At 34.8% G+C, this 12,614-nt stretch overlaps 2 protein-coding genes across 5 annotated transcripts; one reads left to right on the top strand and one right to left on the bottom strand.

Annotated features, from left to right (window-relative positions):
* The first annotated feature begins 671 nt into the window (after nucleotides 1-671).
* On the top strand, nucleotides 672-4,591 carry LOC111398514 (protein FAR1-RELATED SEQUENCE 5). 4 transcript variants are annotated; one of them, XR_002703362.1, is made up of 4 exons: nucleotides 672-946; nucleotides 1,936-2,360; nucleotides 3,827-4,068; nucleotides 4,158-4,591. XR_002703362.1 is itself a non-coding variant. In XM_023025451.1 (4 exons), coding segments are annotated over exons 1-4 (615 nt in total). In that variant the 5' UTR covers nucleotides 672-945; the 3' UTR covers nucleotides 4,191-4,591. The 4 variants fall into 4 exon arrangements, 3 of the variants coding, with proteins under 3 accessions (XP_022881219.1, XP_022881216.1, XP_022881218.1); XM_023025451.1 differs by having other exon boundaries at nucleotides 3,827-3,982; XM_023025448.1 differs by having other exon boundaries at nucleotides 3,827-4,591.
* A 606-nt stretch (nucleotides 4,592-5,197) lies between these two features.
* On the bottom strand, nucleotides 5,198-7,088 carry LOC111398513. Its single transcript, XM_023025447.1, has one exon. It carries the CDS (start codon nucleotides 6,387-6,389, stop codon nucleotides 5,727-5,729), a length of 663 nt encoding a protein of 220 aa, XP_022881215.1. The 5' UTR covers nucleotides 6,390-7,088; the 3' UTR covers nucleotides 5,198-5,726.
* Nucleotides 7,089-12,614: the final 5,526 nt, after the last annotated feature.

Raw genomic sequence — 12,614 nt, 5'->3', positions numbered from 1 at the left:
TCAATGTGATATGTTAATCGATTAACCGATAAAATACACAATCACATGAATAATCGAAAGTATGAAACCAACAAAATTGATAAATGTAATCAAGTGTCAAAAACGAACAACCGAAATACCAGATGACAAATTTGTTAAAAAACACAATCAATGCGTTCTTGGACGCAAAAATAAGGAGGTTCGGTGTGTTTATCACCTGAAATATTAAAACATTCACTACGAATTGCATCAAATCGTAAGACATTACAAGATGTCAGACCGGCTTGAAATTTTATAGCCCAGTCTTGAATTTAATCTTGGATCCGCCTTTGCCCCTTCCAACGTAGACGAGATCTACATTGTAGAAGAGGCTACATTTTGATTGTTCAACCAATGACATTGATTGTTTTTGCCCATCATCAATTTTTTAAAATTCATCTTTTGATTTAGGAAATGCATTAATGGAGAAACTTGAAAACGGGGGGATTCAAAAATTGTTGGTTATAAAATGAAATAGCTGGTATATTTATGGAAATAGGTATAATTTAGGAAGTTAGTATATATTAATATATTAAATATGTAATCAAGTATTTTTGGTTTTTTTAAATGTAACATATGAATTATGAAATATTTTCATGTAATGATATAAATACGAAATTTTCCCGTTCCCTTTTTATCAATGTTAACGATTACCTCTGTAAAGTCCCAAAAAAGTCCAAAAAGGCTCAGTACACGTTTTTCTATGATCCATCTGTTGTCGACGCGATTTTAGTAAGAAACGGACACGGAGTAGAGCAGATACTGTACGTAAAATCCCGCAATAACAGCAAATATTTGGGGAGAAAGAAAACTAAAACAAACCCACCTCTGAAAATCAAACGACGATAAACCCTTTTGTTTGGTCATGTTCAATTGAAAGATTCATCAGCAACCAACGTGAATAGATGATCTTGCCATATTAAATTTAGTAAGTTTTTCATTTTTAACTGATTTATGAAGCTAATTTGTCAATTTGTAATGTTTATTTTTCTAGTTTCCAAAACTACTAAGCAATTTACGTCGACAATATTTTTGGGTAATTTATCTTACATTTTATTGGGGTTGTGAGATGTTTAATCAATTGATTGCTACTGTAAATTTACTTATTGTTTCTTGAATTTGAGCACTAACCAAATGCGAAGGAAAAATTCTGTAGACTTTTTGATCTCAAGATGCAATTGAGCTCGGTAAAGCCTTCTTGCAATATTTGTGAGATTGGTAGTGTGATTCTTGAAGATTGAAGAACTTCAAAGAGTGGACGCATTTTAATAAGTGAGATAGTGTATGATCTTATAAGAATTGCATCTTTAGATTATTTGGTAATTAGCCTTAGCCATCAATTATAAAATATTGCATCTTTAAAGTAAATCATATAATGTTAGTAATTTGACAGCATACAAAATCGCACGTGGATGTACATACATCAATGTGTGTATAAGTATGCATTTTGATATGATGTGGGGGGACGAAGCAGGGGTGGGTGTCATATGAGCTTCACTACGATTAGAATAAAGTGAGGGAAAAGTGGAGTCCTAAAAGTTGAACTAGCTTATTAATACTCAATGGCTAGATGTTTGATATTAGGACTAGGAAATGGTGCATGTATGATTGTGCGTGTGCATGCATGATTGATAAAGATATAGGTCCATATATATCAAATAATGGGATTCGACATTTTGGCTCCCATTATGGCCACTTTACTATGATATGTAAGCATGTAATCCATGCCTGATTTACAAATGAAAAATAGAGCAAACGAGTAAAAGTCGTCATTTTAGGAAGATTCTTTGGCTGAAACCCTTTTTTGATTGCATCTGATGTGTGCAAGTTTTTATGCCCACAAGTAATTACTTATTGGAGAAAGTGAGATGTACCCTAGTGTGATTGTCAGATACTGAATCATGGCATTTTTGGCAGTGGACTCACATTCTGGAGCTATTACAGTGGACAGTTTTGCCGAAAGGGAATATATTGCATCAGAAGAAAATTCTGTTCAAGAACCATGTATAGGTATGGAATTTGACTCTGAAGATGCAGCCAAGGAATTTTATGATGAGTATGCTAGGCGTTTGGGGTTTATAATGCGTATTGATCAGTGCCGGCGTTCGGAGGTGGATAAGAGAATTCTTTCCCGAAGATTATCTTGTAATAAGCAAGGTTACAATGCCAAACTGAGACAACAATATGGACCGGTTAAAAAGCCACGCGGCAGCTCACGAGAGGGTTGCAAGGCAATGATGTTGGTAAAGGTTGACAAGGCTGGCAAGTGGGTTGTTTCAAGATTTGTAAAGGAACATACTCATCCACTTGTTGTTTCTGGTCGTCCATCTCGTAATCAAATGGTGAGTTGTCATTTTTGTAGAGGTCAAACAACCAAGTCAAGGATATTTTATTTGCCAACTGTAAGTAGTATGAAATGTATCATCAATACGGTTTATTTCCAATGTGTGTTGCTAAGATTATACAAGTGTGCCTTGATGATAATCACTGAAGCTAGGGAGGTTTGTTTGATTTCCCAAGTTAAAATGTTTAAACTTTAAATTATACATCATTTCACTTGGATTTTTGCTGGCCTATTAGGAAAAGTATCGTAGTATCTGCCATCATGCCTTTGTGTCACAACTATAGGGATTTAAATAGGTCTCCAAATTGTTTTGACATACATGTGCTTCTCTGTTTACCATCTTATACTTTTTTATCTTTATTTTGTTTCTTCCTTCCACACTTTCTGTGTTTACTTCCTGTTCTTTGCACTTCTTTCTCTCTTTCAATGGCAGCATTTTGCTGTGTAGAAATTTTGGCCGATGACAACCACTCTATAATAGCTTAGGGAGGTCATGTAGTACTGCATAAAGATGAAATTACTTTGTACACTTATCATCTTAATCTTGAATTCCTGGAATTATCACTTCAATGCACTTGGCTATTCATCTTAGAAAATGGATGTGGAGATATCGAATTGGGATGAGACCTAGTTTAGTTCACCCATATCCTGAAGTATGTCAGTCAAGCCTCTACCTAGTTGGGGGTGGAGGTAAGCTGAACTGATGAGTTTTGGGAAGATATGCTCCAGTTCTTCCAGATTTAAAGATGTGTCAATCTTCACACGTTCATAATGTAGGCTTCTTTGCCATTGTGAAAGCAAGCATAAAACTCACCAAGTCCAAGCTAGTTCATGGGTGCAATCCTCAACTGTCCATATTGTCAAGTGCTGTTGGGACTCCTTTCCCATTGTAAAAACAAGCATAAAATCACCGAGTCTAAGCTTGTTGCTGGGTGTGTGAAAGCATACTGTTGTAAATGAAGAATCTATCCTTTGACAATGAACTTGTTCACTTAGATTGTAATTGAAACATACTTAATGGTCCAAAATATCTGATACATGATCCTCAGAAAAAGCATAATTCTTGGAAGCCGATAAGTGGTTCTACACTGTGGTTAGTATGAAAATTCGTCCTAGCCCACCTTTGGCTATCTTGTTTGGAAGTTCTCTTTCGTCCTCTATTGCATTCTTGCTGATAAAACGACTTTGGGAGGGGGCATTATTTTATTCTTAAACAATGAGGGGAATATGTCAAGTTTCAGAACTGTGCCAGCGTGAAGATGCCTTAATTGAGTCAAGGTATCACGTGTCACACATTAATGTATTTCCTCTTCATTTTGGAATTGGCGAGTCCTATACAGCATGCATCCCCATTTCCATTTTTGCCTTTTCTTCTCTCTTTTATTTAATTTATTTATTTATTTATTTTTTGTAAATCTTATTTCTTATGCAATTTTTGTGATGATTGGGGATTTCCTTTTGTAGGATCACAAGGACAGGAGAATACAAGTATTAACATTGGAGTTGGAACATCAGGATAAGTTATGTGCTCTTTACCGAGAGCAGCTAATTACACTATTGAAAAATGTTGAGGAGCAAACAGAACTTCTCTCGTCAAAAATCCAAGAAGTTGTTGGCAATGTAAGAGAATTTGAAACTGAAGTACAAAAGTCATAAAACTGTTTATAGCCCATGTAAAGTTTCGGCATGTACAAAAATTATATGTGGTAATGCCATTTCATTTTAGGTCATAATTTTCATTATGCAACCCATTAATTTTTTTAAAGATTAAAATATTGCCAATGAATCTTTGTAGGCATTGTTATTCTCCAGAATTCTTGTGTGTTAGACCTTTTTGCCCCCTGTGAAGTGCACTGGCTGTTGTATTAGGCAATTAAGTTCTGCTAGATGAGATGTACCAGGCATGAAGCAGCAGAAGTTATAGAGGTGAACTTTTTGTTGTAAAGTTGGCGAAATTTACAATGGTAGACAGTTCATTTGTTCTTGATAACAATTGATTCACAAAAATTATCTTTAGGATTTTAATTATTTTATGTAAATGATCCAGTGGAAAAAGAATTTTTAATGCATTCAAATTCCATACATTTTCCCTCCTGTATAAATGACAGACTGGAAATAGGGTTGAAATATTCCAGATGAGATCATGTTACTTTCTAATTTAATTGCTGTGAGCCTGTGAATATTCTCTCAAGTCATTTCTTTCCCATTGATGGAATTTTTGTTGCATCATGTTGCTGCTTATGTAAGTGTTGAAGATATTTTTTTTAAGAAGAAAAAATTTATAAGGAAAAACAGAACTGGTTACTGTTGCCCAGATCAGAAGAGAGCTGAGGCATGTTTACTATGTTCAGAGCAATTTTACAAGAACCGGACCGAGCCAGCTTCCATTTAGGACCGGGGTTGGAAGTGATCCGTTTATATTTTACAGGCAACTAATTTATGACCATCCTAAATTTCTATATTATTTCTTGTACTATTTATGCTCGACTTTGTCTGACTTGGGCATCGACAAAAGGGTTTTTTAATATCCATAATTACAAAGAAGAAGATTTTAATTTCTAATAAGATATCAAGAGTTATCTAATCCGCTTTATTAAACATGTCAAAAGTAAATGACAATAGTATTCCGTTAAGCTGGATAAATCTTGGCATGGTATGCAATCTACTGGTTTGCATTATCAAACACGATATTCGGACGAACTTTGTTAAACATCTTTCTTCTTTCTTCACGTCCAATCTTATTTACCAATCGTCATGAAGTGCCTACTCAATTCCCTCTAAGCCCCATATAATTATAAAAAAGTCAAGTAGTAGAGAAACTTGGAATGCTCAATACATAGCAGCAGTAGATTAGTTACATATGTTAATGAAAATACTGCTGCTGCTACAAATCATGGCAGGAAAAAATAAAAAACCCTGAAAAATCACATTTAGTACCATGAAAATCCAAAGAAAAATCTAAACAAAGCAGGTAAGCATAAAACAAAAAGCTTAAAGAAGAACCGAAACGGACAAGCATGAACAAGGTTAGCTGTTTTTTTTATGTCTCCTCAGCTAGTGACATGTTGATATGCATCAACATGAAAATTCACAAAACTCTCCATAAATTCTGATTATCCTTCTCTTTCCTTATCCCTTCTATTATACATCTAATCTAATTCTACCATTTCTTAGTCAATAATTCTTCATAATGATTTACATACACGATATGCCTTAGGTCTCCCTCTAGATCGAACAACGAACAGAAAGAAAGTGATGAACAGGAATTCTTTCAGCCGACCCCAAAGGCTTCATTTGTTGTTGGACACGATATCTTACATAAAATTCCAAGTATCCTAATTAACGATGGTCAATTACATGAAGATCATTTCTTGATGTTCTTGCCTTTTCCATTGCGAAACAATGTCCCCAGACCAAAGAGATTACCAGTACTCACAGACATAATATAAGGAGGTGGTCCATTCAGTACTGGACTAATCTGAACACCAGTACCATAGGGCCCTCTAGGATTTTTCCTCAACGGTGGCTTTTGTGAACCAACTTTTGCAGAAGAATTCTTGGACAGCTTCTTCGAATTGGGGACAGAGCCTGTTGAATTACTACGCGATAACGAAGACCAAATCGAACTTTTCTTGGAATTGTCATCACAATGAAGGCTACTACTTCTCTTCAAATGCCAGAAAGGTGACTTTGATTGAGGCTTTTGATCAATGCTTTCCTGCTTTAAATTCTGATTTGTTGGAGGAAATGGCGGTGGAGGCTTAGACGTCGAAAGTTGTTTGGAATTAACAAACTTTTCTTGAAGTTGGAGAGGTAGAATTAGGCCATCTGAAAATAGCTCATCAGCTAAACAAGTTCCATTACTGGTATTACAGAAATCAAAATCAGAAGCTGAGTCAAACTGTGCAGAATCTGAGCGATATGGGGTGTCTTTAAACATTGCAACTTCATCAGAAAATGAGATTCTTGGACTTGGGTTATCTGTGATGATCACATGATCAACGGCCATGGTTTCCATCAAATCCATTATTCAAGATCCAGGTTATGGTTGTCGTAGAGATGGGATAAGAAGATTAAATATGGTGTTTGTAGACCAGCATTGATGAAATTGACAAGATGGTTTTACTGGTCATTTAAAGAAGCTGTAGTTTGAACGACAATTTTGACTTCTTTTGGAGTGTGTTTTTCAAAGTTTACAAATAAGTTGAAGGACAAAGGAAGCATGCTTTTTTATTTAAATTATTTGGGAGAGGAATTTAAGGATGATGGAGTCGTTGAGATTCAAGGTGAAAAAGCTTTGTCACAATTTCCTTCTTACAACGGCAAAAGAAAAACTGTCAAAAATATTGACATAGTTTACAGGACATATTTGACGGAAGAAGAGTTCAAATCTTGTTGACGATAATATTTTCTTCAGTTGTTGTGTTGAAACTAGAACGGTATTTTAAATTTAAAGTTGAGTTATACATGAAATTTTCATTTTTGAGCTATTTTATGTAGTGGAAAAAAATATAGGCTAATTTGTCCCTCAGAGCACATTCCAACTGACAAAGATGAAGACGCTTCAAGACTGGCAGATCAGAGGTCGTGAGTTCGATTTCTGGAAGGCAGATATTCTCCTGGAAGACAGGATTTATCTTGAAAGGCAAGAACTCTACTGGAAGGCAAGGTGCAAAGATGGGAAACGACTTGCTTGACACTTTTGCAGATCAGTTAGGGGGGCTCTTGAGCACTGGTCAGTTTGGGACACAACCTGCAGTTTAACATGTCTGCAGCTTGAGGGGCCAATGTGTAAACTCTAGGATTTAGTCACTGTAAGGTGGATACCTGGATATCCAAAAAAAAAAAATAAAAATAAAAATCTATATATATAGGCTAATTTTTATGAACTAAAAGGGTTAAAAAAAGCCTATCGAGACTCAAAAAATGGCAATATATCATTTATTTCCTATCGAGACTCAAGATACTACACTTTGAACATAATATATATAAGGGGCCTCTCAATACGATATGTATACGAACCATGGACCTTCAAAAATCCTATCAATGATTGTCCTTAATGAGCCCCTCAGGGCACATCCCAACTGGCAAAGATGAGAGCGCTTCAAGACTGGCAGATCAGAGGTCGTGAGTTCGATTCCTGAAAGACTCTTGGAAGGCAGATATTCTCCTGGAAGGCAGGATTTATCCTGAAAGGCAAGAGCTCTACTGAAAAGTAAGGTGCAAAGATGGGAAACGACTTGCTTGACACTTTTGCAAATCAGTTGGGGGGCTCTTGAGTACTGGTCAGTTTAGGGTACAACCTGCAGTTTAACCTGTTTGCAGCTTGAGGGGCCAAGGTGTAGACTCCAGGATTTAGTCACTGTAAGGTGGATACCTAGATATAAAAAAAATAAAAATAAAAATAAAAATCTATATATATAGGCTAATTTTTATGAACTAAAAGGGTTAAAAAAAAAAAATTATGCTCAAACTAATAGCGCAATTTGTTAGAATAATGATACCAAAGCTCCTCGTGCTAGAACACTGGTCATGTTCTTTTATTTTGACTCGTGTTCAATCATCACTAGAGTTAGATAACATTATTCAGCTTTTATGTGATGTGGTAAAATTTAAAAAAAAAAAAAATCATTTTTTCTTTGGATTGTGTGTGGGTCCCATTTGTCAATAAAATTTGTTATACTATTCAAAAATTTTGCCACTTCTTTCTCAGACACGTAGAAATATTGAAAATGACATTGTACAAACCTATGGGGGAAATTACATATATGCACAAACTATTAGGACACTTGCATCTTTTCAAAATGTAAATCAAAGTAAAAAATGGAATCACAAATAAGAGCAAATTGAACCTTTGGCAATGTCACAGTTACATTAGGGATGAGCCAGTTGTAATTATATGTTATTGAGAATTTCACTTTTCAAGCTTAGAATATAGCTAAATAAGCTACTTTTTAAACTCCGTCAAACAAGGTCTTAATTTGTTAGTGGGTAATATTATTTAGTACCATTTGTGCTAAATTATCGGTTTATGTGACATTAAATGATGCTAAATAATAGACCTATTTAAATGAGTTTTATTTTTCTACATTTAACTGGACATATAACTTAGTACAAATGTGCACTAACGCTAAATATCTTATTCTTTGTGATTTAATTCTTCCCACTTTTGGTGTCCCTCGATGAAATCTTAACAATTCAGTACAAATAAACGTGTCTAAGCCCCCGTTTGATCTCCATTAAATTCTATTTTTTTTTCTCTTCTATTTTCAACTACACAATCTTCTATAAAATAATATTACACGTAATCAAAAACTTTTCCTTCTTTTTCAATCACTCATTTTTCAAAAAAATACTATTCCACCCCGTTGAGTCACATTTAGAAGTTGAAAGACCTCGTTGCAATATTTAAGGACTCAATCTGAACTAAAAAACTAATAGAGACCAAATTGCACAAGGAAAAAATAAATTCCAGCAATTTGAGATATTTTATTGGGACTAGAATTATGGATCCCAATCATCTTGAACTCTATTTTGGACCTAATTTATGTATCTAGATGGGTATTTATTCATTCAAAATTAGGGGAAGCTAGAAATATAATTTTAAGATAAAATTACACTTCTAAATATATTGAATCCTCAATATTTTTTATCTTAGCCCCGTTTGATTCTTATTCTTTGATTACAAAAATGAAAAATATGATCGTTATCCATCACATCAAGCCATCACGTTTGACTTTTTATCTCTTATATAGATCCCATAATGACTATATTTTCATTTTTATTATTAGAAAAATAAGAATCAAACGGACCCTTAATTTGAGATTTGAAGGTTGTGAAATGTACCTAAAAATTTTGCTCTTCATGCTTCTATCATTATTTCTAATTATTGGCACTGAACTGAACTGCCCCATTCCATTATGTCGAGTAACTTCCCCGCCCCCATTATTAAAGATTTTGGCAATTTTATGCTTCTAGAAAATCCTTTTTTCTTCTCTTGGAAGCAATATAAAGGAGAAATATTAATGACTTTTTGGTGACTTGCCATTTCAACTACCGATTATTTAAAGCCGTTCGTTTGTTTGTTTTCTCCAACTAAACAACCGGATATTTATTGCAAGAACCATGGTTACCAAGAAATTTGAATGGTTAATAAAGAGACAAAAAAAATATTTTAAATAGTAATTTCCCAGTAAAAAACAGAGAGTAGTTCTAGTTCAACTATTTCAACTTTGACTCGACTCGACTCTTTGAAATTTCCAAAACTTCTATAATTAATGATAATCATAAGAACTAAGTTTATATTTTAAATGAATTAGAAGTCATTTTCAAAGTTAAATTCCAATCATGGATCTTACTAATGTTAGATTATTAACCGCATCAAATTTAGTACTTGTTTGGTAGGGATTTTGTTAATTGATTTTTTGACCGTTAAAGATAAAGTGAGTCCTATATAGGAGAGAAGAATTAAAAAATGACGGCTGCAATAGTGAAATAACGGTCAAAAAATTAATTTTAATTGAGTTTTAAACTGTACCAAACATGCTCTTAGACTGTACAATCTCAATTATGATAATTATACTCATAGAACTCTTTAGAGCTTGTTCATCATCATTCATTCGAGCTCATGCATCGCCGGTCCAGATTGTAAGCAAGCAGGGGTGAAGCCCCATTAGGTCGAGTGCGGGCACCAGCCCAGAGATTTTGCTTATTTATTTATTAGCCTGAACTCTACAACCATACAGTCATGTTGAAGAAGCTCTTATTGGACCGATTTTCTTGGCTATGTAAAGGTTATCAATACCGGACCTAGGATAAAAAGGCCAGATTCAATTCCTTTTCTTTTGTCAAGTTTGGGGCAAAATATATTTGTTAGTTTTGCCGCTAGGGAAGAAGAATATTTCTCGAAATTGAAGCATACGAGTGAAAATGCCTTCATCATAAACAATACTTAAAATTGGGTAGGGAGGATTAGATAAGTTCAATTCAGTGTGCACATATTGTATGATTCTATTAATTTCTGTATATACTTTGCATTTAGGAATTAATGTACATTATTCTACATGGATCATATTGGCTTATAAGTCAATTAAGTCTTTAAATTGATGTATTGATGATCATGTAACATTCTTTGGTTATGATGCAGGGTTTAAAACTAGTTGCTAATAGCGTGGGAGATGAATCTGATGAGCTGATGAATTCTGATGAAGAGCTTGAGACTTCAGCTAATGAATTAAGAATTCTAGAGATAACAGACATCATCTCTGCACCATTTTAGGAGGCTGTGAAACGAGCAACTTTCAGTACATCTTGCTTAGGAATGAATTGTGTTCTTCAACGTGTGATTGATTTTTAAGTTCGTTTAGTAGTAGGAGGTTGATCAAGTTGTAAATGAGGTCTTGGGTTTGGCCGGGCTAAAGATGCGGCCTGTTGTATAGGTATTGGCCTTGAGGGCTTGAAGGCATGCAATCTTGGCCTCGTTATTACAAAATTCAATGCAACAAAATGTTTAAGATTGACAAACCATAAATGTGACTCCTGATAAAATGTTGGAATATATAATTGAAATTACATATGTCATAGTTATATAACATAATCTATAATTCTCAGTTATACACTAAGGTCACAATCACATACTATCTTCCAACCCAAAGAGAAGCCCAGTGCCCAATTGCCCACAGCCCATAACCCATTTACTTACCCAGACCCTAACCCATTCCCCTAAAAAATCAATTAACTCGTTTTCCATTCATAATTCATCCATTCGGAAAAAATCAAAACCCTTCGTCCGTTCGTCATGTCTCTCTCTCACCACTTCCTCTCTAGTCTCCGTCGACGTCGATCACTACCACTTGCAGTCCGCCCTCATTTGCTATTAGCTAGTAGTAGGCCCTGCTGGCATCTCCTAAAATTTAGGCGCTCTAATCTCCCACTCTAGTCGACTGTCGACTAGTCACTCATCTGACTTGTTGTCGCTCCTTAAACCGCCAACCGGAACCCGCTATTTTTTCAGCAATTAAAGGCAGCAAGCCAAGCAAAAGAAGAAGCCAGGAGAAGGTGAAGTCCCAATTTCAATTTTCCACCAGTGTGGCAGTGTTCAGAGTGGTTTTGAATTTTTTCCCTTATTTGTTGTTATTTCGATTTCTGTAAATTGTAATGATATATGTATTTTTTTTTGGTCTTTTACATATGAAATGAAATTAGCACTTTGGACTTTGATTGCTCAAAGAGACACGGACAGCAGACTTCAGGCTTCCAGTGGACTGTGAAATTGTAAGTTCAAATTACTTAAGATTTGGAAATATTATGAATTGCATTGTGAAATTGCGAGTTGGACGGTGAATTGATTATGTGAAATTGTGAAATGTGAATTGCACTGGATTGATAGTATATGTTGGTATTGCACTGTGAATTCATTATTTGGAGTAATTTTTTATCATCACTATAACCTTGTTATTCATTACGGAACTTTTCTTTAAGCTTGTAGTAGAGAATCTTCCAATCACGTAGAACCATAACAACACTTATTAATTTCATCAAATCTGCTCCAATCCTATGCATTATGTATTTTTCTTTATCTTGAATATTATTAATAATCAAACTTAAGTACCTAGTGCAAATCTCTTAAGTGCAACATAATCCTACTATAAGGTCCAAAAAATTATTAAGGACTTGGAGACAACACATTGTGACCATCATCAAGCATTTACATGAAATATAATTAATCCCATATACTTATTGAGAGGATAAAAGCTTCACAATGCTGATGTGGTATGAAAATCTCAATTTTTATCTTGCCCGCTGAGGTAGGAGATCAAGATTGTTATATGAAAACAAGAAAACTATAGATCATTATATTTCGGGGAAAAAATAAAATAAAATAATTCAAGATTATACCTTGAAGAGTTCTACCATCCAATTCTGACAAAGTTGAAGAACTTCCAATTTTCGACTCCACTGATCCTTGCAACGCCAATTGGCCACTATTCAACCTCAAAGCGAAAATGTGCCCGACTAGCTGTTGTTGTCGACAACCGAAATGGTGGTGCTATCAATGAATTTAACTTCTTCTATGCAGCCAAAAACTTCTTCGGTGAAATGTGAAATTGGAGTAATTTTTTATCCTCACAAAATCCATGACGAAAAACCTTGATATTCGGCGTCGAAAAAAGTTGCCCGCACTAAACTCAAATCCTGGCTCCGTCCTTGTAAGCAAGCACATGTGGACCATCTTCACATGTGCATATGAGTG

This window comes from Olea europaea, chromosome 8 (genome assembly GCF_002742605.1).
Source record: "Olea europaea var. sylvestris chromosome 8, O_europaea_v1, whole genome shotgun sequence".
Classification (NCBI taxonomy): Eukaryota; Viridiplantae; Streptophyta; class Magnoliopsida; order Lamiales; family Oleaceae; genus Olea; species Olea europaea.
The sequence above is the reverse complement of the archived record's forward strand: the minus strand, read 5'-3'. Positions and strand labels throughout refer to the sequence as shown.

Coding starts and splice junctions, on each gene's coding strand:
- LOC111398514 (XM_023025448.1), top strand. Junction 2,361..3,826: donor GTCCATCTCGTAATCAAATG/GTGAGTTGTCAT, acceptor TTCCTTTTGTAG/GATCACAAGGACAGGAGAAT.
- LOC111398513 (XM_023025447.1), bottom strand. CDS start 6,389: ATGGATTTGATGGAAACCATGGCCGTTGATCATGTGATCATCACAGAT.